General features: G+C 38.1%; 1 protein-coding gene across 8 annotated transcripts in view; it reads left to right on the top strand.

The window, feature by feature from the left end:
- Positions 1 to 26474, top strand: part of USP32 (ubiquitin specific peptidase 32) — a 213005-nt gene that overhangs the window by 110439 nt on the left and 76092 nt on the right. For 5 of the 8 annotated variants that reach the window (XM_063655611.1, XM_054457092.2, XM_063655610.1 and 2 more), the window contains 5 exons: positions 10107 to 10238; positions 12035 to 12142; positions 15418 to 15533; positions 16039 to 16101; positions 24469 to 24552. In XM_063655611.1, coding sequence (XP_063511681.1) covers positions 10107 to 10238; positions 12035 to 12142; positions 15418 to 15533; positions 16039 to 16101; positions 24469 to 24552 — 503 coding nt within the window. The remainder of the gene's footprint in view (positions 1 to 10106; positions 10239 to 12034; positions 12143 to 15417; positions 15534 to 16038; positions 16102 to 24468; positions 24553 to 26474) is intronic. The other 3 variants (XM_063655614.1, XM_063655613.1, XM_063655612.1) reach the window with 1 other exon arrangement.

Genomic DNA, 26474 nt, shown 5'->3' with positions numbered 1-26474 from the left:
TTTTTTTTTTTTTTGAGACGGAGTCTCACTCTGTTGCCCAGGCTGGAGTGCAGTGGCGGGATCTCGGCTCACTGCAACTTCCGCCCTCCGAGTTCCAGCGATTCTCCTGCCTCAGCCTCCCGAGTAGCTGGGATTACAGGCACCTGCCACTGCGCCTGGCTAATTTTTTGTATTTTTAGTACAGATGGGGTTTCACCATATTGGCCAGGCTGGTCTTGAACTCCTGACCTCATGATCCATCCGCCTCGGCCTCCCAAAGTTCTGGGATTACAGGCGTGAGCCACTGCACCCGGCCAGAGCATGTATTTTATAATGAATATGCATCCTCTTATATTCGTGAACACTTGGATTTGTGAATGTCAGTGGTTTTTACCCCTCTGTCTTCAGAGAATAATTGTTTTGGGATCAAGCAAATTTTCAAATAGAGGGCTGTAGATCAGTATAAAAATTAGCTTGCCCAGATTTGTGGAAAGACAGTGTTTTTCTTACCAATTTGTTTACTTTTATTTTATAATTTATAAAAACAAAGAACCAACAATAAATTTATTCAACAGACAACTGAATTGCTGCTGGCTTCCGGCAAGCAGCTACTTTCTTAGTGAGTCTTACTATGAAAAGCATTATCATGAAGTCAGAATTACTGCTAAGTTTCTTAGAGAAAGTCTGACATGGTTAGGTTTACAATTTGGTGACTATGATTTATATTACCTATAAATTCTCACTCTGATTCTGGCTAAACAATTCACTATTGATGTCTTTGCAGGCTCTTCTACTCAAATAATATTTGGTACATTGAACTGTTCTAATAATGTGTTAGGAATGTGGAAACTTGTGATAAAAATAGGGAATGTTATTAACTGATTTATAAGTAGACATTTATTTTAAAGCATCAGCGACTCCATTTAAATTTGTGTAATGAGCCAAGATATCTAGGAAACAAAAAGGAATTACAGTTTTTAACTTCTAAATAACATGTTAACATGCAGATGCCTTTAATTACTTTTTCATACACAATTATAAAGTAAAATTTGAAGTCACAGTAAGTTGAACACACTGCCACGTTTAATCATATTTTGTTCTCTTTGATGTGAATCACAAAGGAAATTGTGGAGCTATTTGTATTCAGTACAGACTTAGAGTAATTAACTTATTTGATTTGGCCAGGCGCAGTGGCCCAAGCCTGTAATCCCACCACTTTGGGAGGCTGAGGCGGGTGGATTACGTGAGGTCAGGAGTTCAAGACCAGCCTGGGCAACATGGTGAAACCCTGTCTCTACTAAAAATATAAAAGTTAGCTGGTGTGGTGGCAGACGCCTGTAATCCCAGCTACTCGGGAGGCTGAGGCAGGAGAATCACTTGAACCCAGGAGGCGGAGGTTGCAGTGAGCCAAGATCGTGCCATTGCACTCCAGCCTGGGTAACAAGAGTGAAACTCCGTCTCAAAAAAAAAAAAAAATAATAAATAAATAAATAAATAATAACTTACTCAGTTTACCCAAGATTTTAGATTTTGTCATGGTAATTACATTTTTCTGAAATGCAAATTCCAAACTATTGTTACCTTATCTATTATTTAAATTAAGAAGTGGAATCAGAACTTTAGCCCAAAGTTCAAGTGTTTATGGTTTAATACATCTTAACTAATTTTTTATCAATACTATTGTATTTTTCTATCATAATTTGCTGTTTAAACATTTTATTTTATTATTACTATTTTATTATTATTATTATTATTATTATTATTATTATTATTACTATTATTATTTGAGACAGGCTCTGGCTCTGTCGCCCAGGCTGGAGTGCAGTGGCCCTATCTAGGCTCATTGCAACCTCCACCTCCTAGGCTTAAGTGATCCTCCCACCTCAGCCTCCCAACTTGCTGGGACTACAGGTGCACGCCACCAGGCCTGGCTAAGTTTTGTATTTTTTGTAGAGAAGGGGTTTTACCATGTTGCCCGGGCTGGCCTCAAACTCCTGGGCTCTAGTGATCTACCTGCCTCAGCCTCCCAAAGTGATAGGATTACAGGTGTGAGCCAGCATGCCTGGCTATTTAAATACTTCAGATTTTATTTGTAAAATTACTTGTGAAATATAGATAAGGTTTTTTTTTCTTTTTTTTTGAGACAGAGTCTTGCTCCCCAGGCAGGAGTGCAGTGGTACAATTATGGCTCAATGCCGCCTCGACCTCCCAGACTCAGGGGATCCTCCTGCCTCAGCCTCCTGAGTAGCTGGGGCCACAGGTGCATTCACCGCACCTGGCTAATTTCTAAAAATTATTTGTAGAGATGGGATCTCATCATGTTGCCCAGGCTGGTATCAATCCTCCCCTGCCACAGACTCCCAAAGTGCTGGGATTACAGGTGTGAGCCACTGTGCCCAGTCAACAGGATTAATGACAAGTTAATCTTTAAAGCCGTTTGTACTGAAGGTACAGGAGGACAGATATGATGTTTATGATGATGCTGAGCATCTCAATGATGATGATGTTGAGTCAGAAAGCCTGTATAGGGAGCATAAACATTCTATGTAATTAAAAGTTTGAAATAAGTTAGTACAGTTCTTCCCTCTCCTCCCCTGATTCTACTTTGAATGATCAAACCCTAGTCATTTTTGTTTTTTCTTATAATACTCTTTCGTTTTCCATTTTGTCCATAGTTATATAATACACACAGTGTTGGAGTTTGGAGAGACAGACTATAAAGTTAAAATGTAATTAGTTTTAATTAGACTTTCACTATTTTAAATCTGTCTATGCCGTCCCCTATACTGTAGTACATGAATAGTCCTCTCCAAGCAGTCTAGCAGCTCCAAGTCATCTTCTCTTTGAAATGTCTGTGTTGCGACTGAAATGCCTACTATGCCAGGTTCAACTGTCATCTTTATACTTTTTTTGTTTTGTCATTGGAAACTAAAATTCTTTCCTGTTTTTTGCCTTTTATCTTGGGTCCATGGTATAAACCTTTCTATAGGTGATCCTTTTTCTTGTTTTTGAATTAAAACTTAACAACTGCTTTTTTGTCTTTCTGTCCTATTACTATCTGTCTTACCTTCAGACTTTTACACATCCTGTTTTACCTCTGCTTATAATTTCCTTCTTCTGCCACACTCCTTTTCCTTTCCCTAGTTAACCCTTAGATTCCCTTCATGTACCTCTTTAAACATTGAGACCTCCAGGGCCTACCCACATATGTGCTCCCAGAAAACTCTCTATATTTTCCTTGTACTTTCCACACTAGATGAAAATGATCAGTTTTCACTTCTCATCTCTAAACGTAATTGTCTTGTTCACAGTCATATCTGTAGTTTTTAGTACAATGTCAGGCATATAATACGTTTTTACTAAATGTTTCCAGAATATGATGTGGCTTTTAAAATTTTTATTTATTTTCTGGGTGCAGTAGCTCATGCCTGTAATCCCAGCACTTTGGAAGGCTGTGGTAGGAGGCTCACTTGAGTCCAGGAGTTCAAGGCCAGCCTGGGAAACAGCAAGGCCCCATCTCTACAAAAAATTTAAAAATTAGCTGGATGTGGTAGCACATGCTTATATTCCCAGCTACTGTGGAGGCCGAGGTGGGAGGATCACTTCAGCCCAGGAGGTTGAGGCCACCTTGAGCTATGATCATTCCTGGGTGACAGAGTGACACCCTGTCTCTTCAAAAAAAAAAAAAAAAAAAAAGGAACTATTATTAAGTTATTTTCCTTAATAGTCATATTCTTTTGTAGAATTCAGCAATATTTGGAAAAAAACATGTATCTATTCTGTCTTGTAAATGTTTTCCAATAAATAAATAAAGTTTTTGGCATTTCCCCAAAATGTATCATAATGTATTCAGCTTGCTAACTGAGTGATTTCTTTGAATGGTAGAATCTGGATTCTGAACTAGTTAAAATCGTAATTTTGGTGATGGGACTTTATAATTCATTTTGATTATTCCTCTTTTCAGAGCTAACTCAAGAAATTTATATTGTCCTTATCTGTTTTAGCATTTATTTCAACTAACAATATGTATGTTATTATGGTCCCTTACCACATTTTAGTTTACAATGTTAAAGCTGTCTGTCAATAGGGAAAAAAGGACTTTGGTGATTCTCAGACCATGAACTGCCTAGTAAATCTGTGTGCCTCTCCTTCATTATCCTCTTATCTGTTAGTGATGCAAGGCTTACAGCCATTTTAAGTAGATCTCAGAAGGTCATTGCTCCTGAGAGGAGGTTGTTTTTCAAAAGTGTTAAAGAAATGTGTTACTGTATGAAAATATTTGGATATTGTGCCTGGCCTTTTTGATGAGGATTGACTTCTGGCATTAAAGAGTTGTTGTCTGCTGCTGGAGCCTTTGGTGAGGTGAGACCTGATTAGGATGGCCCAAAGTGCAGACCAAGAACTACTTAGAATGTTGGGAATATGGTATACTGCTGTTGTGACCCAGAAAAAATTATACCTATAGGTGGGTGATAAATTCATTCTTATTTAGCCAATAGAATATAAGTTTTCATAGTGACTTATGCATTGCAAATAGAAAGAGTAACTACTGAAATTACTGCTTCAAACTTCTGTAAGTGAAAATAAGGTTAGTTAAACTCCCTCTTCCTAGTAATTTAGCTGCTAATTCATGTAAAATGTTTGGTAATAATATATATATATATATAAAATCTACTTTAGCTTGCTTTTGACAAATGTTTGATTGAGGAATGTGCAGTCTATATCCAGAAAATGAACAGATCACATACACTTGAAAGTCAGCACTAAAGGATGGTTTTCATTGGTGACCATGACCAATCTGATCATTTTTTTCTTGTAAATATGTTTTACTTGTCTTTCCACATTTCTGCTTCAGCAAAGAAATTGTGTTTTTTAAGATTGATGAACATAGTTTTCAAAGTAAAAAAAAGAATCACAGTTAATATGATTTTTCTGTGTTTCAATTTACTGTATTATGTAAACACCAATTCACCAGAAGTACTTATTGAACACCTATTATATTCTCAATACTGAGAAGTATAGAAATAAGAACAGTTTCTATCGTCAAGACTGCTATCTTCCTCCTTTTGTTTCAGGGTTAGATTTTTTGTATGCTGATCTACTACTTGGAAGAGTTTAGAACTTGAAAAAGCTAGTGTTTCTCTGGAGGAATGAAAGAGGCTTCTTTTTCTTTTTCTTTTTTTTAGCATCATAAATGGAATAGACAGATATCTTATTTAGGAATCTCAATTTATATATCAGATTCCTTTGTTGTTCTCCCTATTGCTAAAATTTTAAAATACTCTCTCCTTTTAAATAAATTCAGTTATCTGGATATTTGAAGTAGATACTTCAGCATTAAAAAACGAAAACAGCATTCTTTAGTATGAGTTTTATATATTTTATTTTATTACAAAAAAGTTGAAACAGGGTCTCACTATGTTGCCCAAGCTGGTCCTAAACCCCTAGACTTAAGCAATCCTCTTACCTCGACCTCCCAAAGTTCTGGGATTATAGGTGTGAGCCACCACGCCCAGCCATTATATATTTTAAAAATTAGATCCCATTCCAAATTAATTGGACCTTTGCAAACATTGACCCATCAGGCGATTACAATCTAGTGAATTAGTTACTTAGTTTAAAAAGCAAACCTATATGACACAGTGTATATTCCTCTGTGAAAATTTTATCTTTATTGCTCCATACTTTTCTTTTTTTAAATAGAGACAAGGTCTCTACTAAAAATACAAAAAATTAGCCGGGCATGGTGGCAGGTGCCTGTAATCCCAGCTACTCAGGAGGCTGAGGCAGGAGAATCGCTAGAACCTAGGAGGCAGACGTTACAGTGAGCTAAGATCACACCACTGCACTCCAGTCTGGGCAACAGAGTGAGATTCCGTCTTGGAAAAAAAAAATATCAAATGCTTTGAAGGCCCTGGAAATTTAGGGAACTTTGTTCTTATCTTTCCAGGTAACAAGAGTTACCTTGCTAAACTGACCTAACAGGAAAAAAAATAAATAAATGAAAGTTACTAGATGCCAAGGTCATGTCTGGTACTAATTGTTATCTTTTATCACAGTTAGCATTATCCTAAGAGGGGTGTGGGGGTATTTGTGTGTATGTATGTATAAAACAGCTCAACAAATAATTCTTTTTTTTGTTTGTTTGTTTTTGAGATGGAGTCTTGCTCTGCTGTCTAGGCTGGAGTGCAGTGGTGCAATCTCGGCTCACTGCAACCTCTGTCTCCCAGGTTCAAGCGATTCTCCTGCCTCAGCCTCCTGAGTAGCTGGGATTACAGGCACACGCCACCACACCTCGCTAATTTTTGTATTTTTAATAGAGATGGGGTTTCACCATGTTGTCTAGGCTGGTCTTGTACTCCTGACCTCAGGTGATCTGCCTGCCCTGGCCTCCCAAAGTGCTAGGATTACAGGCGTGAGCCACCGCGCCTGGCCAATACTTCTCATTTATTTATTAAACTTATTTATTGAGTGCTCAAAATGTGCCTGATATTATTCTGGTGTTAGACTGTAACAGGGAACAAAACATACCAGAAACTCTGCCCTCAAGCTTATGTTCTAGTTAGGGGAGATGCTCAATAAACAAAACAAATGAATAAATTTTATATTAGAGTTGATAAGTATTATGGAGTAAAGTAGAGCAGGGAAGAGGGATAGAGGAGTATTTTTGAAGGTGGTGTGGTTTGGATGGTCTGAGAATGTGACATTTGAGTAAAGATCTGAAGGAGTTGTGGGAGTAAGCCACACAGGATCATGGGGAAGTATTGAAAGGTTTTGAGGCAGAAAAGTAACATTGTTAGCCTTATTCTGTTTACATAGATACTTAACTGGTCTTCCTGCTGTCTGAAGAATGTTCTTTAATAGTCCTTTTGGTGTGGTTCTGCTAAAACACTTAGTTTGTCAAAAAAAAAAAAATCTTTACTTTGAATTTATTTTTGAAGAATATTTTCACATGATACAGAATTGGAGGTTGACAATTTTGTTTTCTTTTTCAGGACTTCTTCCCTGTTGCTTTCTGGGTTTTTTTTCTGGAGATAAATTATTATCTTGGTTCTTTTGTTTGTAATGTGTTTTTCCCCCATCTTGCTCCTTTTACGATTTTTTTCTTTATCACCAGTTTGATTATGACTTTCCTTGTTAGGGTTTTGAGTTTTCTAACACAAGGTTCATTGAACCTCTGGATCTGTGGGAATATAGTTTTCATGAATTTTAGAACGTTTTCAGCCATTATTTTTTCAGATATTTTTCTGCCTATCCCTTTCTGGGATCCCAATTGTATGTATGTTTGATATTATCTTATAGGTCACTAAAATTCTAATACGTTTTTAGCCTTTTTCCTCTTTATGCTATCATTTAGATAGTTTCTGTTGCCTGTCCTTCAAGTTCACTAATCTTTCCTGTCTAGTTTATAGTCAGCTGTTAAGTCCTCTAGGGAATTTTTTAAAATTTCAATGATTGTATTCTTCATCTTTAGTAGTTCCAGTTGATACTTTTTTATAGTTGCCATTTCTTTCCTTAGTATATGCATGTTTTTCTTTAATTCCTGAGATACTTACAATAGATATTTTAAAGCTTTGCCTGTTAATTACATCATCTGTTGTTTCTAGGTCTTTTTCTATTGACTAATTTTTTTTTTTTTTTTTTTTTGAGACTGAGTCTCGCTCTGTTGCCCCAGGCTGGAGTGCAGTGGCGCAATCTCGGCTCACTGCAGCCTCAGCCTCCTGGGTTCAAGCGATTGTCCTGCCTCAGCCTCCGGAGTAGCTGGGACTACAGGCACCCACCACCACGCCCGGCTAATTTTTGTATTTTTAGTAGAGGTTGGAGGGTTTCACCATATTGGCCAGGCTGGTCTCGAACTCCTGACCTCAAGTGATCCACCCACCTTGGCCTCCCAAAGTGCTGGGATTACAGGCATGAGCCACCACATCCAGCCCTCTATTGACTGATTTTTAATCCTGATTTTGGGTCACATTTTTCTACTACTTTCATGTTTTCTTTGGATGATAGACATTGTGGATGTTATGTAGCTGAGCATCTGGATTGTTGTCTCTCTTTAAAAAAGGAACTTGTGTTTTATTTTGATAGGCAGTTAAGTTACTTGTGGATCAGCACCATATTTTCCAGGATTGTTTGTAAGCTTTGTTGGGACAAGGTTAGAGTAGCCTTTACTCTAGAGTTAGTTTTTCTCTGTTTATTAAGTAGAGACCCTCTGGAGTTCACAAATGCTCCCAATGTCCAACAATGTGTTTCCACTTCAGCTGGTCACAACTCAGACATCTCCCAGCCCTGTATGAGCTCTAGGACTTTTTTAGCTTACAGTTTCCTAGCATCTGGGCTGGGTGTGGTGACTCATACCTGTAAGTAATCCCCACACTTTGGGAGGCCGAGGCAGACAGATCACTTGAGGCCAGGAGTTTGAGACCAGCCTGGGTGATATGGCGAAACTCCATCTCTACTAAAAATACAAAAATTAGCCAGGCATGCTGGTGCATTCCCGTTATCCCAGCTACTTGAGAAGCTGAAACACGAGAATCTCTTGAACCCAGGCGGGTGGCAGAGGTTGCAGTGAGCCAAGATCACGCCACTGCACTCCAGCCTGGGCGACAGAGCGAGATTCTGTCTCAACCACAAAGCAAAACAAATTTCCCAGCATTTGTACCTAGCCCAGCCTCATTGTATGTCACATCATGTATACACAGCTTACTATTCTGCCAAAACTCAGTAAGACACATGTGCAGATTTCTGGAGCCCTTTCTTGGCATAACTCTTTCCTCTCCAGTACTCTGTTTTGCAAATTTCAGCTACCTTACCTCCAACCTATCTTCTTAACTCAGTGAAATCTCTCTGCTTACAGTACTCATCCCTTGTTTAGGTCTGGAAAGTGACTGTGGGGAAAAAATCCAGGGCAATGAAAGGGTTCACCTTATTTGTTTCCTCTCTCTCAAGGATCACAGTTCTATGCTGCTTATTCTCTAATTTCTAGAAATAGTTTTATGTATTTTATACAGTTTTCTAGTCATTTGTGGTAGGAGGTGACGTCTGGTGCTAGTTACTCCATTATAGACAGAATTTGAAATTTCTAGATTTATATTTTAACAGGATCACTTTGGTTCCTGTGTTTAGTTGAGAATAAATGTCCTATGTATGCTTTCTAAATTTTTACTTTAGTTCCTTGGAGGAAAAACAAACACAGATAAAATGGTTTAGAGCCTATTTGCGATTTTTGATGTATATTCTGAGGAATGAGGAGAGAAAGGTGTTCATGCTTTCATGGCTTTGCTATTGCTATCACATAGGGACTCCTACTCCATCTCCTCTGTCACCACTGACTTTTTTCATTTATTCAATAAGTATTGAATGTGTAAGTCATTAATTATATTGACAGGATGAATCAGACATAGGTCCTGCCATTATGATGTTTACAGTCTAGCCAGGAGAGAAGCTACATAGAAACTTTAAATCCAAGATAGAGATTGAAAATAAACAAAAATGGCTGAGCACGGTGGCTCACACCTATAATCCCAACACTTTGGGAAGCAGAGGTGAGAGGACTGCTTGAGACCAGGAGTTTGAGACCAGCCTGACGAACATAGCGAGACCCCATCTCTACAAAAAGTTTTTTAAAAATTAGCTGGATGTGGTGGCGTGCACATGTAGTCCTAGCTACTTGGGAGGCTGAGGTGGGAAGATGGCTTGAGCCCAGGAATTTGAGGCTGCAGGGAACTATGATTGTGTCACTGCACTCCAGCTTGGGAGTGACAGAGCAAAACCTTGTCTCTTAAAAAAAAAAAAAAAAAAAAAGAAAAAAAATCTACAGGTAAAAGTGGTGTGGGAAACCCAAAAGAAATAGCTTAATTTTTATTTTAAATGTTGGATTTAACAGCCTACTTAAATGGGGAATTGTAGATTTCTTTTTTCTGTTTTAAAGCCTCATTTTGTTTATTTTGGTTTAATTTTCCTACCATTTTGGATATAATAAATTTCAGTTTTGTTTTTGGTCGTGATTATTTTTTAGCAATTGAATTGTGAAACTAAAATATATCTGTGGAAGATATATTATCAGGATGAACTGAACTCTTGAGAAGAGAATTCTGAGGTTTTATAATCTTTTTTGATTTGACCCTTAGTGGAGGAATCAGACATCATTGATCTTGAGAAACGCTATTGGTTATTGAAGGCTCAATCCCGGACTGGACGATTTGATTTAGAGACATTTGGCCCATTGGTTTCACCACCTATTCGTCCATCTCTAAGTGAAGGTAGGAATCATTCCATTTTCTACATGTGTTCACTGGTAAACATACCTTAGCCCATCTCATATTTGTAACCAATACATTTTAACTCTAAGAAACCATCTTCTCATATGTTTGCAGGTTTAATGGAGTGGGGAAAAACAAATGAGAATTAATATTATAGTTTGAGCTTGATATTCTACCTGTTATAACCTTGCATAAATCAGTTTAGCTCTCTGCACCCGAGCATGCTCATGTATAAACTGTGTTTGACCAAGGCAGTGGTCGTGATACTGTGTTCCAGTAAGGTGCATTAGTAGCTAGTGCCTGGAGTCATGTGGTGGCCACTGAATGGGCAGAGCTCCATGTTTCCACACATGACCTTGTCTCTTCCTCCAGTAGGGTGCCTCTACTTTTTTTCTTTTACATAAGAAGATTCCATTGCTGTATTCTCCCCTCCAAAAAAAGATAAAGAAACTATTGGACTAGACCATCTCTGAGGTGCTCTCTAGCTCTAAACTTAGTGCTGTTACTTTTTTTTTTTTTTTTTTGAGGCAGAGTTTCGCTCTTGTTGCCCAGGCTGGAGTGCAATGGTGCCATCTCGGCTCACTGCAACCTGTGCCTCCTGGGTTCAAGCGATTCTCCTATCTCAGCCTCCTAAGTAGCTGGGATTACAGGAATGTGCCACCATGCCCAGCTAATTTTGTGTTTTTAGTAGAGACAGGGTTTCTCCATATTGGTCAGGCTGGTCTTGAACCCCTGATCTCAGGTGATCCGCCCACCTCAGCCTCCCAAAGTGCTGGGATTACAGGCGTGAGCCACTGCGCCCAGCCTGCTGTTACTTTTTTAAAAATAAAGAGTACAAAAAATAATTGTGAACACATCATAAAAATCATATTTTGAATATGAATACTTGGGTTCTGCTTCCAGCTCTCACCTTTTAAAACTTATGTTTGGCAAATCATGTAATCTTCTCTGAGCTGTAGTTTTCTGATCCCTAAACTGAGGGCACTGCGTTAGATTCTTGGAATATACTATCTGTATTCTTCAAATTTCTAGAGTACTTCGGAAGTACTTGTCAGGGGAGCCAGGGCAGATAGGGCTCTGGGTTTCTACCTACTTCAACAACAGTGCATTGTGTTTTTACCTTTTTAGAATTGGGATCGATGTATCATTTCATTTGAAAACAAAATTATTTCATTTCTTTTTTTTACAAAATGTTTGAAAACCACAGGATTAGATTATAAATTTCCTTTGTGAAATTTAAAATATTCATGTATAAAAGATTAAACAGTACAAAGAGACACTGTAGTAGAGAATTTCTTTCTCTTATGTTGCATAGTGTATCTTCCTTTGCCTCATGAAAGAGCTTTATGGGAGCTTATCAATGATACCATAGTGTATCTTTGAGTATTCATTTAATAAGCAGTTCAGTTTTTCTTTCTTTTTTCCCTTTTTCTTCTTAGTCTTTCTAAGTAAGGATAATTGTTGTAATTTCTGACCTTTTTTTGGTTTTTAATTTTTATTTATTGACTTCAAAAATATATAGTCATTTTAGCCATTAAAAATGATGTAAGATAAATATAGATGGACATAACCAAACACTAAAGGATTGTAATGTATTTTCTGCCATGATCACAAGTTTCAGTTATAATTATACCAAGAGGAAAGAGATACTTCCTGAAACATTAGGAACTACTAATAAACTTAAAAAAAAAATTCAGTCAGTTTATGGGAAAGAGTCATTCCTCCTTTTGTAAACATGTCATTATTAACATTAGGAAGCTTCGCTGTGATTTATGGCGTCTCTTCCTATTTTACAGGTTTGTTTAATGCTTTTGATGAAAATCGTGACAATCACATAGATTTTAAGGAGATATCCTGTGGGTTATCAGCCTGTTGCAGGGGACCCCTGGCTGAAAGACAAAAATGTAAGTGTGTTAAGCATTGTCAAAAAATTGCAAACTATGTAGAGAGAAAATCAGTTTTCATCAATGTAAAATTATCTATGGATTAAGGCTTGAATTTTTATAACTTTGTCAGATTAGCAAATATTAATCTCATATTAGGGTTTTACTGAGGTCACTCTAAGGAATCAATCACCTCTTCTTTTTTACTATGGAATAGTTTGGGATCTTTGCTATTAACAATGGGGTTGATTTTCCTGAAGAATTTGTAATTCATGATAAATGAATCAGATCAGCTATGATGTAATTGAAAATTTTAAACATTTAGGAAATATTTTTCTGGTAGAATTTTGTGTCTTACATAAGTTGAGGCATAACTCATTTTCCATCCACTGGCACAGATTAATATTTCATTGGCAAAAGAAAATTTATGGTCAAAACTAATTTTATTGAATACTAAAATGATCTTTTTTAACCTAACTAAAATGTTGTAGCATAATTTGTAAGCATAAATACATTCCATTATTAAATCTTAACCATATTTGTAAAAATGCAGGCATTTACATTTAATTGGAACCTAACTCAAATGTGTTTACTGGGGTCATTATCTCTACGTCTTTCTAAAATAAATCTTCCCAAATGTTGCGTATTTTGGGTGTAGTGTTCAATATTTTTATCGTATTTAGTACTGTTGTACTATGATGCGCTCAATTGATTTAATAGTCATAATTCTATTATGAAGGTATATGAAATAATTTTTGAACTAAAAATTCAAATCTCTTTTTTTATTCCCTGTTGTTATACCACTATTTCAAACTGGCTTGGTTGTTTCCATTACAATTTACTGTTAGATGAGGAAGCTAAAATCTTTTTTTTTTTTTTTTGAGACAGGGTCTTGTTCTGTTGCCCAAGTTGGAGTCCAGTGCAGTGGTGTGATCGTAGCTCACTGCAACCCTGAACTTCTGGGCTCAATGGATCCTCCCATCCTAGCCTCCTAGGTAGCTGGGACTACAGGCATGTACCACCATGCCTGGCTAATTTTTTTTTTAATAGAGATAGTGTCTGGGCAACACAATGTTGCCCAGGCTAGTCTCGAACCTCTGGCCTTAAATGATCCGCCCACCTCAGCCTCCCAAAGTGTTGGGGTTATAGACATGAGCCTCCATGCCCAGCTCTGCATTTCCATTGAAGTTAATTGTTGTCTTAAAAAAATTTTGTTTTAATTTCTTTTTTTGCTGATGAATTAATGGAAGTTAAACTAGAATGATTCATTTGGAGTTAAATAGCAAAGCACTGGTGTTCTAATTCTTAGCATGTTGTGTTTGAATTTCATTAAAGAGTTAAAATTGTTGGCTGGGCATGGTTGCTCACGCCTGTAATCCCAGCACTTTGGGAGGCCGAGGCAGGTGGATCACCTGAGGTCAGGAGTTCCAGACCAGCCTGGTCAACATGGCGAAACCCAGTCTCTACTAAAAATACAAAAATTAACTGGGTGCAGTGGCAGGCATCTGTAATCCCAGGTACTTGGGAGGCTGAGGCAGGAGAATTGCTTGAACCTGGGAGGTGGAGGTTGCAGTGAGCCAAGACTGTGCCATTGCACTCCAGCCTGGGAGACAGCAAGACTCTGTCTCAAAAAAAAAAAAAGGCCTGGCGCGGTGGCTCACACCTATAATCCCAGCACTTTGGGAGGCCGAGGCAGGCGGATCACAAGGTCAGGAGTTCAAGATCAGCCTGGCCAATATGGTGAAACCCTGTCTCTACTAGAAATGCAAAAGTTAGCCGGGCGTGGTGGTGGATGCCTATAGTCCCAGCTACCCAGAAGGCTGAGGCAGGAGAATCGCTTGAACCCAGGAGGCGGAGGTTGCAGTGAGCTGAGAACTGCACTCCAGCCTGGGTGACAGAGCGAGATGCCATCTCAAAAAAAAAGAAAAAAAAAGAGTTAAAATTGTTTTTGACAAAAGAAGATTGAATGTACATTAGTTATACTGGAAAGGTAACATGGAAGTGTACTGTCTTTATATCAGCTTATGATTCTTGATATAAATAGGATTTTTTTTTTTTTTTTTTTTGAGACAAAGTCTCGCACTGTTGCTTGGGCTGGAGTGCAGGGGCACGATCTTGGCTCACTGCAATCTGATTTTTAGTAGAGACGGGATTTCACCATGTTGGCCAGGCTTGTCTCGAACTCCTGACCTTGTGATTCGCCCGCCTCGGCCTCCCAAAGTACTGGGATTGCAGGCGTGAGCCACCATGCCCAGCCGTAAATAGGATATTTTAAGCAAGCAAACAACTCTGCTGGCCTGGCGCCGTGGATCATTCCTGTAATCTTAGCACTTTGGGAGGCCGAGGCCGGTGGATCACTTGAGGTGAGGAGTTTGAGACCAGCCTGGCCAACGTGGTGAAATCCTGTCTCTACTAAAAATACAAAAATTGGCCGGGCACAGTGGCTCATGCCTGTAATCCCAGCACTTTGGGAGGCTGAGATGGGCTGATCACAAGGTCAGAAGATCAAGACCATCCTGGCTAACACAGTGAAACCCCGTCTCTACTAAAAATACAAAAAATTAGCCAGGCATGGTGGCGCGTGCCTATAGTCCTAGCTTCTCAGAGGCTGAGGCAGGAGAATTGCTTGAACCCAGGAGGCAGAGGTTGCAGTGACCCGAGATCATCCTACTGCACTCCAGCCTGGGCAACAGAGTGAGACTCCATCTCAAAAAAAAAAAAAAAAAAAAAAGTTACCTGGGTGTTGTGGTGTGCTCCTGTAATCCCAGCTACTTGGGAGGCTGAGGCAGGAGAATTATTTGAACTCGGGAGGCAGAGGTTGCAGTGAACCGAGATCATGCCACTGCACTCTAGCCTGGGCGACAGAGCAAGACTCCATCTCCAACAAACAAAACAAAGAACAAGAAACAACTCTGCAATGATCAATTTTGAATATTAGAAATTAACCTAGGGGCTTGCATTACTTCTTAAAAACTTAAAAGGTATTGTAATATTTATTGTATAGTAACTTCGCCCTTTCTTGTCAGTTTGTAAGGCATTTAGCTTTAGATTTGGCTGAAGGGTAGGGTCTTATATCTGAATAATGATTTAGAGATATAGAGTCATGATATGCAGGAAGTCCTACAAGTTCTGAGGACTATAATGACATAATATAGTTTATTACAGATGAGAACTGTTCCAGAATGCATATACTTGCTTAAAAAACTAAGTAATTATACAAGGGCAACTTGTAGTAAAATATATTATACTTCAGAATACAAAAATAATTTTCCTCCCTAAGAGTTTCTTTTCATTAGTTTGCTTCAAGGTATTTGATGTTGACCGTGACGGAGTTCTCTCCAGGGTTGAACTGAGAGACATGGTGTTTGCACTTTTAGAAGTCTGGAAGGACAACCGCACTGATGATATTCCTGTAAGTTATGATTGTGTATGACTTGTTGCATACAAACTTCCAACGGGAAATTGGAGGGAATCATTTTCTTTAAAAGCATAAAATAATTTGTTACTGCTTTTAGTTACTATATTATGCCACTCAAAATATTTATAGCTGAAGATGCAAAATTGGGAAGAGAGTTTGGCTTAGAAAATCTTAAACTGAACTATGTAAAATAAGAATGAAACCATAGGAAAGTTATCTTAATTTTTAATCATATATGAGAATCTATCTATGGTAATTATAAAAATACTTGAGCAAGGCCGGGCGCAGTAGTTCTCACCTGGAATCTCCGCATTTTGGGAGGCCAGGGCTGGAGGATCACTTTAGCCCAGGAGTTTGAGATAATCCTGGGCAACATAAGGAGACCCCATCTCTACAAGAAAAACAAAACAAATCTTGCTCAATATACTTTAGCCATTGAATAACAAAATGAAAAGTATATTCACTGTTTTCTAATTACTCCTTTGGGTTGTTTTTAAAGGAATTACATATGGATCTCTCTGACATTGTAGAAGGCATATTGAATGCACATGACACCACAAAGGTGAGTCTAGATAGAACTAATTTATCTTTTTCTAAAAATATCATGTACTCCATTTGGGATGTATCGCTTATATACATGCTTGAATCTCTTCGGCATCCTCCCTACCAAGTACTTATCTGGACCTGTGGGTAAAACACCTACAAGTTATCTCCAAAGAGAGCCATTCCATCTTTAAGCAACTCTGAAACTGTATGTGAAAACATTTATTATAAGCTAGGCATTTTATAAGAATTATGTAGACACAGCCCTTGACAACTATAGCCTATCATCTGTATTTCTTCTATTTGACTAAGTTGTGGTAAGGCTAACCTTATATTGAGCAAAAGAAGTCAAACAAAAAAGAATATATACTGTATGATTCCATTTATATGAAGTTGAAGAACACAGAAGCAAAACTAACAAATAGTGATAGAAGTTGGAATAGTGATTTCAGGGGTGTGCAGATTAATTGGGAACAACCATAAGGATATCTGAGATGATGGAAATGTTTTTTTCCTCTTAATCTGGCAGTACATGTATTCTCTCTCTCTCTCTTTTTTTTTTTTTTTTTGACAGAGTCTTGCTCTGTCACCCAGGCTGGAGTGCACTGGCAGGATCTCAGCTCACTGCCACCTCTGCCTCCTGGCTTCAAGTGATTTTCTTGCCTCAGCCTCCAAAGTAGCTGGGACTGCAGGTGTGTACCACCATGTCGGCTAATTTTTTTGTATTTTTAGAGTAGAGATGGGGTTTCGTTATGTTGGCCAGGCTGGTCTCAAACCCCTGGCCTCCAGTGATCTGCCTGCCTTGGCCTCCCAAAGTGCTGGGATTACAGGCGTGAGCCACTGCGCCTGGCCGTACATCTATTCTTTTAAGAAATTTCTTCTTTTGTTTTTTTTTGGTCTGTTTGTTTGTTTGGAGACAGGCTCTTGCTCTATTGCCCAGGCTAGAATGCAGTGGTGGGATCTTGGCTCACTGCAGCCTCGACCTCCTGGGTTCAAGCAATCCTCCTGCCTCAGCCTTGCGAGTAGCTGAGACTATAGGTGTGCACCACCATGCCCAGCTAATTTTTTTTTTTTTTTTTTTTTTTGTAGAGACGAGGTCTCGCCATGTTTCCCAGGCTGGTTGCAAACTCCTGGGCTCAAGCAGTCCTGCCTCAGCCTCCCAAAGTGCTGGGATTACAGGCATGAGCCACTGTGCTGGCCTAAAAAATTTTTTTAAATGGTTGTGGTAAGGACCTCACCTGTGTCCTTTAGTGGTAGCCAGAATAAGCATGTAACAGCAAAAATAAACATGTACTTTATAAATTAAAAAAAAATCCTTGACTTATTTAGTTTGGTAACATTTATTAGTAATGTTATCATAATAGATTTACTCCTATAGCTTATATTACTATGATGTCTATGTGTCCCTGTGAAATTGAAAATAAATTACCTGTATGAGACACATTTGCTTAAATTTGAGTCTTTCTACTGAAGCATTGACATGTACCAAGTAGCAGACTGGTAGGATCTACACCACAATGGTGTTATTAAATAGAGGTTTAGAATAAATAAAGAACATCAGTTTTTTTTCTTTCTTCAATCACAATTTCAGAAGAAATTGTTAATGGCCCTATTAACTGATTCTCAATAGAAACAAACAATAGAAATGAGTTTCAGGCTAGAGCTTCGACAATTCAGTCCCCTTCTTTCTCCTCTCTGCCAGAAACTAAGGTATCGACTTCTATTTGGTGTGTATGAGAACAAAAACCAGGAAAAGTTTCGTTAGAAAATGCCTTGTGTAGAGATAACATTTTGAACACCTTTTTTCTAAGTGTTTCATAAGTATGTAGGTATTTTTGCTGTCGCCTTTTATGTAAGATGGAGTTTGTAGTATACAGGTAAAGATAGACAAGTGTGATAAGGGCTATGTTAGAAGTTGAGGCTGGGCATGGTGGTTCTCATCTGTAATCACAGCACTTTGGAAGGCTGAGGTGGGAGAATCACTTGAGCCCAGGAGCTCTCAACCAGCCTGGGTAACATAACGAGACTCTATCTCTAAAAAAAAGAAAAAACATAGCCAGGCATAGTAGCACATGTCTATAGTTCCAGCTACAAGGGAGGCTGAGGCAAGAGGATCATTTGAGCATGGGAGGTCAAGGCTGCAGTGAGCCATGATTATACCACTGCACTACAGCCTGAGCAACAGAATGAGAACTTGTCTGGAAAAAAAAAAGGTTAGCACCAAGTATTATGGTGGGAGGATAGAAAGGGAATCATGTAAATTGAACTTCGAAAGTCCAGAAGATTTCTGCTGGGATGTGGCACTTTAATAATTAGTTAATTATGGTTAACAGAAGTAAAAAGTTGAAAGGTGGTCTCGAACTCCTGACCTCAGGTGATCTGCCCACTGTGGCCTCCCAAAGTGCTGGGATTACAGGCGTAAGCCACCATGCCCAACTTATATGACTTATTTGTAAATGTCCTCTATTTAAATGTGGCCCTGATTTTCAAAACAGTGTCAGCTGATCACTTGCTCTGTTCTACTTGAATCTTTGGAGGTTTCTCCATCATTTGGTATAAAGTTCAACTCCTGAGTTTTGTACCCAAGGCCCTTCAAGATACGGCTCCAATCCAGGTCTACAGCCTTCAATATATGAATCTGTTATTCCAGCCACATCAGAATATTTGCAGTTCTAAGACTATACAGGATGTTTTACTGTACAGTCCTATACAGTAATAATGTCTTCTATTCTACCCCTGATGTGGCAGAGCTTGCAGTTCTTCTGGGTTTTTTTTTTTGTTTTAAGAATTAAAATTTTAGTTATTCTCAATGGATGTTAGAGGGGAAGATATACTATTCTGACTACTATCAAGTGTAGGAGAAATTTATATGTATTGTGTGTGTTCTATATTTAAAAATTGAATAATACTGTATAAGCCATTATGCAATAATTTTTTTCTGAATTTTACTAAATCTGTATATAATTTTCTATCTAGCATATGAAAGATGCTTAGTAAATAAATGTTTACTTCATAAACTTAGTAAAATGTTTACTAAGCATCTTTCATATGCTAGATAGAAAATTATATATAGACTAACTTAGTCTTTTTATCCTCTGCATAGTATTCCATCATGATTATGCTGTGATTTATTCCTGTATCTTTTTTTTTTTTTTTTTTTTTTTAAAGTCTTGCTCTTGTCACCCAGGCTGGAGTGTAATAGCGCAATTTTGGCTCACTGCAACCTCCGCCTCCTGGGTTCAAATGATTCTCGTGCCTCAGCCTCCGGAATAGCTGGGATTACAGGCGCCTGCCACCACACCCAGCTAATTTTTTTGTATTTTTAGTAGAGACTAGGTTTCACCATGTTGGCCAGGCTGGTCTCGAACTCCTGACCTCAGGTGATCCACCTGCCTCGGCCTCCCAAAGTGCTGGGATTACAGGCGTGAGCCACCGCACCCGGCCTATTCCTGTATCTTAAAACCATATTGCTATAGCCAAAAAGTCATTTTCAAAGGCAAGAGGAATACTAATGACAGATGGTTATCAAGTAATTGACGGTTCTGATAGCATTGTAATATGAACAACAGGTCTCTTAAGTCAAAGATCCTTTTGTTGATAATGTATTACAGTTCCAGATGCCTTTAACTTCTTGTACAGTTAGTACTCACTTAATGTTGTCTTTAGGTTCTTGGAAACTGCAACTTTAAGTGAAAGGGTATAGAACGAAACTAATTTTACCATAGGCAAACAAGTTAAGTTCCTACAGCATATTTCTAGTCATAAAAATATCACCAAACTTCTAAATAAAGACCCCGAGCACTTCTAATATTAAGCTTGGAAATAAATGTGAACTATAAACAGATCTAAGAAAGATTGATAAAAACAAGATAATTATTTACCCAGTTTTTGATGAATTAGTGAGTGACAGCAGCAGTCATAGTAGTGATGGGTTAAATCAAGGGATAAATTTGCAAGATGAAAATTATAAGGAACACCTCCTACCACCTTGCAGTTCAAAAACTAACAATAACAAATATGGGAGGCTCATTGAGTACTTTCTCAGCATATCATTTATTATCATGCATTTGTATGATCATTGCATACTTGTTATTTTATGGTAATTTGCATTCATTTCCAACCCACTTATTCCAGTTCAGGTTAGTGGCTGGCCAGAGCCTATCCCTGCAGCTCAGGGTACAAGACAAGAACCAACCTTGGACAAGCCTCCATCCCATTGAAGGGCGCACTCACACGTATATCCACACTCAGTCATACTGGGACAATTTATTATTTTTTCATTTTTTTGTTTTTTTACATCACAACATTGTTACGTGAATTGTTTACAATACAAACAAAAAGGGCATATATGCTATATATGAATACAGCTCAGTGCAAAATAGTGACTTCTTCTCTTTAAAAGGCCATGATTCCTATTTCTAGTAAACTAAAGAGACCGCAGGTTGGTCTTTATCTTCTCAGTGTTGCCTAGAAATGATCTGTAAATGCATCTTCCTCCTGCTACTTACCATAAAATGTATAAAGGGAGCTAAAGGAAAGCTTCCTTGCTGGTTCCTACCATGTGAAAGATGCTATATTCTATTTTAGCAGGGCCAATATGTGGAAAATACCTAAATTTAAGTGTTATTACAAAAATGAAGCAATAATGAGATTCTGGCTAAAGGGGCCACTAAATAAGAATAATATATATTTAAAGGATTGTGTAAAAAAGTAGTTCTAGGTGCACTGTAAGCATATAGGGTTTTTTTCCCATGTGTATTTTTAAAGAATTGAAGGGTCAAAAAATAGGGTCACCTGTGTTAGACTAATTTACCTTATTGTATATGCTGCATCAGATGGAACTTTTGCATTATAGTTATCATAGAGAAGCATGGTTTGCCTCATATTATGGCAATTTATCTTCAATCAAAACCTTCCAGAGTCATTTCATTTTGGAATGTCCTGTAAACATTCAAACTGCCAGAATAAGACTGTACAACAGCGAAGTATTCTCCTGCATTAAATTGAAGATATCTGTTTAATTTTTTAAAAAGGAAAAGAAAATGTAGGAAAGGTGCTTAGAGCTATTACTTTCTAAATATACAACACCCTACAATTCAAGGCATCTTAATCTCCATCAGGATCAACAACAAAGTCATTTTTGTCATGCTGTTAAATCCATCATAGTGGCTGATGCAGACTGGTCAAAGGGATCCAACAAACACTGATGTCTATAATGGCATATTGGCAACTAATATGTAACTCTTGGTCAGTAGAGAGTTTAAAAGACCTTCCCTTTCTTCTTGATCTTTGCCAAGGTTCTTGAAGAGTTCTGATGTTCTAAAATACATTGTTGAGCTTCCCAGTTTGCTTACTCATCCTCAAACTGACAACAGTTTTTCTCTTAATTCTTTTTCCTGTGCTTCCAAATTGTTTTTTATTTGCATTAAATGAACGTAATGTTCATTTATCATTTGCATCATTTCATGTTTTTCATTTGCATCATTTCATGGCACTGTTGGAGCTCAACTTCAGAGTCCCTCAGGTTTTGAACTACTTACTCGCCTTCATCTCAAATACCTGCTCTGTCTTGATCTCCATCTTCTTCATCTTATCTACTTGCTCCCTTTTTTCTTCTTCCATTTGTGCCAGAGGAAGACTCTTAGTAAGCTGCCATTTATTCTGTTATTGAAATTGTGCCCTAAAGAGTTAAGGAAACCAATGACTATATTCTTGGGCTTACAGGATAGCAGCTAAGAAAAAAAACAACTTAGTAAAAAGCTGAAACTGAAACTGTTCCCCAAAGAGTAAGAAACCGATAACCAACAGAACTCCTTGAGTTTGCAGAATAGCAGATTGAAGGAAAAAAAACACCAAAAAGCTGGCCTGTGTGGTGGCTCTTGCCTGTGTAATCCCAGCACTTTGGGAGGCCAAGGTAGGAGGATTGCCTAAGGCCAGGAGTTCAAGACCAGCCTAGGCAACATAACTAGACCTTGTGTTTCTGTGTTTTTCTCTTTTTTTAAGCCAGTTTTGGTAACCTGTGCCTGTAGTCAGGAGGCTGAGGCTGGAGGATCCCTTGAACCTAGGAGTCTGGGACTGCAGTGAGCTGTGATCTCACCACTGCACTCCAGCCTGGGTGATAGAGTGAGACCCTGTGTCTTTTTTAGAAAACAAAATAAAATAAATAACAACTTGCTGAAATGCTAACTCTCTCTCCACTGTGAGATTTTAAAAACTGGCTGAATTGGCTAGAACCAATATGGCTAGCTAGAGTTTACACAGAACGAGCTTGCTAATTCCCATTGTGTGTTTCATACTGACTCCCCCCAATTTGCACATGTGATCCATGAAGTAACATGAAGAAATAACTGTGCATGCCCAAGGACTTTCCAGTCCTCTCCTTCTACCAGTCACCTGCCAATCTCAGAATCCACCCTATAAGGCTTTTTTAATAAAATTATTGCCTTAAAACTAGCACAGGGAGACAGACTTGAGCTGGACTCCCATCTCCTTTTTGGTTGACCTGTAATGAAAACCTTTGCTTTTCTCAAAAACCCAACATCATAGTATTGGCTTCTATCTCATCAGGCAGCAAGCCTCCTTTGCTTGGTAACGTTATCAACTCCATTATGTCACAGCTGCCAGTTTTCTGCTTCTGTAGTTCTTCATTATTAGTAACATCTTTCAAGTTCTGCATGTGTGTTCTTATCAATATATTTCTTAGAATGATGAAATCACATTGTTGGTCAGTGTCTTTTATTCTATGGGAAGGACCTGGATACTCTGGAGAATACAAATCTGTGAGGAATAATAAGTTGATTAATGTTGACTGGCCCAATCCAGAATTCACCTATAAGTGTGAATTCAAACCCTCTCTTCACCAATTTTTTGTATACTTGATTTGGGAGATTGGCAGATCTTACATAGCCTTTGAGGTTCTTCTGTTGCCGTGGTGCAGGCATTGATGTTCCTCTCCTCACAGCAACAGATACCACACTGTAGTGGGACAATTTGAACACTCCTGTTAACCTAACGTGTATGTCTTTGGGATGTGGGAGGAAACCGGAGTACCTGGAGAAAATTCATGCAGACATGGAAAGAATATGCAAACTCCACACAGATAGTGGCCCCAGCTGGGAATCCATTTTTTTCCCCATTAACATTATAATAAAATGATATTGAATGAAACATTATTCAAGGACCTCTGCTGTACTGATTTGGGTGGAAAAAAAACAAAAACCTTATCACAGCACTTCCTCTGCTGTAAGTGAACAGGACAATTTTTTGAAAAGTGATCATGATAAGAAAGATTCTGTGATTCAGTGTTAGTCATAATCTAGTGATTTGCCTACCTCTCTCCCTGCCTTCTACTTTTTGAATGTGAACTTTTTTGAAAAAACAAAAATGAGTTTTTGTTTTTCTTCCTTTCCCTTTAGCTTATTTCTCTACTCTGATTTGGAGGATTTTGTTTATTATTTTTTTTCAAAGAGATGGTGTCTTGCTATGTTGCCCAGGCTGGACTCATGCTCCTGGGCTCAAGTGATCCTCTTGCCTCAGCCTCTGGAGAAGCTGGGACTACAGGCACATGCCACCATGCCCAGTGATTTTTCTATTAAATCTCTCACATGTCTGTTGTTTGATTATAAGACAGTTGATCTATACACTTCGGTGATTCTGCAAGTCAATATTTTTTTCTCTTTAGAGAACAATATGTGTATATATTTTCCTTGTTATTAGTGCAGACTGCCACCAATATATTTGAGGCATAAAAGGAAGTGAGGACAAATAATGTTACTAGAACATCTTTGTTGATTTAGTTATCTAAACCTTTTAAAGAAAATGGGCAGTATTTCTTACTGTGTTGATAAAATTCACAGATATTTAGTGAATTTTACCAACCATATATGATTAAACCATATATGTTTGCATTACCACAAATTGTAAAATTTTGCTATTGAATGCATTTAGGGAAACATACAGGAATGAACTTGAACTAGTTTACCTTCTGCATTGTAGAGGAGTTAGGAAAGTAAAGAGGAAGAAATTGCTTTTCTGTGTTAGTCAACATTTAGATCATGGCAGGTGCCTGTAATCCTGGCACTTTGGGAGGCCAAGGCAGATGGATCACGAGGTCAGGAGTTCAAGACCAGCCTGGCCAACATAGTGAAACCCCGTTTCTACTGAAAAATACAACAACTTAGCCAGGCATGGTGGCGGGCACCTGTAATTTCAGCTACTTGGGAGACTGAGGCAGGAGAATCACTTGCACCCAGGAGGCCGAGGTTTCAGTGAGCCAAGATCGTGCCATTGCACTCCAGCCCAGGCAACAGTGTGAGACTCTGTCTCAAAAAAAAAAAGAAAAAAAGAAAAAAAGAAGATATTCCTAACACGAGTGTCTCTGTTTCAGTTCGGTCATCTTACTCTGGAAGACTATCAGATCTGGAGTGTGAAAAATGTTCTTGCCAATGAGTTTTTGAACCTCCTTTTCCAGGTATGTTTAAGGTAAATGACAGCAACAGAGGGTGGTAGTACCAGTCCTTCTACATCTTTTCCATCATATAGTAGCCAGAGTTGTTGTATCTAGGCTGCAAAACCATATATTATTTAAAAAAAAAAAAAAAAAACTACATTACCCATCTGAAAGATGGGTGCTTGCTGAAGTTTCTCAAAATCGTGACATGGGAAATAGGAAAGTGGGTTGTAGATTATTATAACTCATTATAGAGCAGTACATAGACATATAGAGAATAAGTTGCAAAAGCCATCATAATTTGCTAGTTTCTTCATTATTGTCTTTTTAAAAGAGCTTCCTTGTAATAAGACTGACCAGGAGAATTTTTTTAAAAGAAAATAAATAAATAAAAGCCCTTCCTAATAAGTAAGGCAGTATGACCAGAAAGATGAATCATAAGGAGGTAGCTATACATTTTTCTTTTATTATTATTATTATTATTATTATTATTTTTAATTTTGAGATAGCATCTCGCTCTGTCATGCAGGCTGGAGTACTGTGGTGCAAGCATGGCTCACTGCAGCCTTGACTGCGCAGACTCAGGTGATTCTCTTTCCTCAGCCTCCCAAGTAGCTGGGACTACAGGCATGTGCCACCACGCCTGGCTAATTTTGTATTTTTTGTAGAGACAGGTCCTGCTATGTTGCCCAGGCTGGTATTAAACTCCTAGGCTCAAGTAGTTCTCCTGTCTCAGCCTCCCAAAGTGCTGCAATTACAGGAGTGAACCACCATACCCACCCCAAGTTTTTCAAAGTATACAATCTTTCTGGTTAAGAGATCATTGAAGGTATGAGGCTGTTCCCTAATTTTTATTCTTTAGAAGGTCCAAAAAAGATTAAGTGGGAAGGAAAGAAGGAAAGCTACCAGAAGTGAACACTAAGTCACAGAGCTTGCCAAATTTTAACTATTGTCGTAGTTAAACTAATTCCCTTGCTCTGATTTTTAAAAATAATTTATATTTTCCCATTTTTATAGTTATTCATAAATATTTAACTTGATTTAATAGTGGTTATTTTAGTTTCTTCTTATTTTCCTTTCACCACTGTGAAGGTCAGAATGGTTTAGTATGTTTATACGTATCATGATCTACCATTTTAAATAAAGAATAACTTGTCTGCAACACATCTATGTTGGAATAAATAGAAATTGGTCTCTTCTTAAGAGCTAATAACTAAGTTTTATGTATTTAAAACATATATAGTCTGATAGGCCTGTAAATCAATTATTTGCTTTATTACAAGTTATAATTTTCAGCATAGATTCAAGTTGATAGCTTTATAAAATATATATGAAAATAATATAGATCACCACTATAAACACAACAGAATTGCTTGGTAACGTGAAAACGGGTCAACTATTTTTTATTTTTTATTTATTTATTTATTTAGAGACAGAGTCTTGCTCTGTCGCCCAGGCTGGAGTGCAGTGGCGGGATCTGGGCTTATTGCAACTTCTATCTCTCAGGTTCAAGTGATTCTCCTGCCTCAGCCTCCTGAGTAGCTGGGATTACAGGCATGTGCCACCACCCCCAGCTAATTTTTGTATTTTTAGTAGAGACGAGGTTTCACCATGTTGGCCAGGCTGGTCTCAAACTCCTGGCCTCTAGTGATCTGCCCGCCTCAGCCTCCCAAAGTGCTAGGATTATAGGTATGAGCCACCAAGCCTGGCCTGGTCAACTATTTTTATCTCATTTAAAATAATATCTTCAGTAGTGGGTTCTGTAGGCTTTTTTTTTTTTTTAATTAAACTATTGTTACTTTTTAAAATAACAATCACATGTTCAGTGTATGAACTTTTTGTATGAACAGTACATGAACACATTCAATGTATTGCTCATGTACAGTTGACAGTTCATATACTGTTTGTACACGAACATATTCAGTGTACTCTTTATCTCATAT

This window comes from Pongo pygmaeus, chromosome 19 (genome assembly GCF_028885625.2).
Source record: "Pongo pygmaeus isolate AG05252 chromosome 19, NHGRI_mPonPyg2-v2.0_pri, whole genome shotgun sequence".
Classification (NCBI taxonomy): domain Eukaryota; kingdom Metazoa; phylum Chordata; class Mammalia; order Primates; family Hominidae; genus Pongo; species Pongo pygmaeus.
This window is presented reverse-complemented; position numbering and strand designations above follow the sequence as displayed.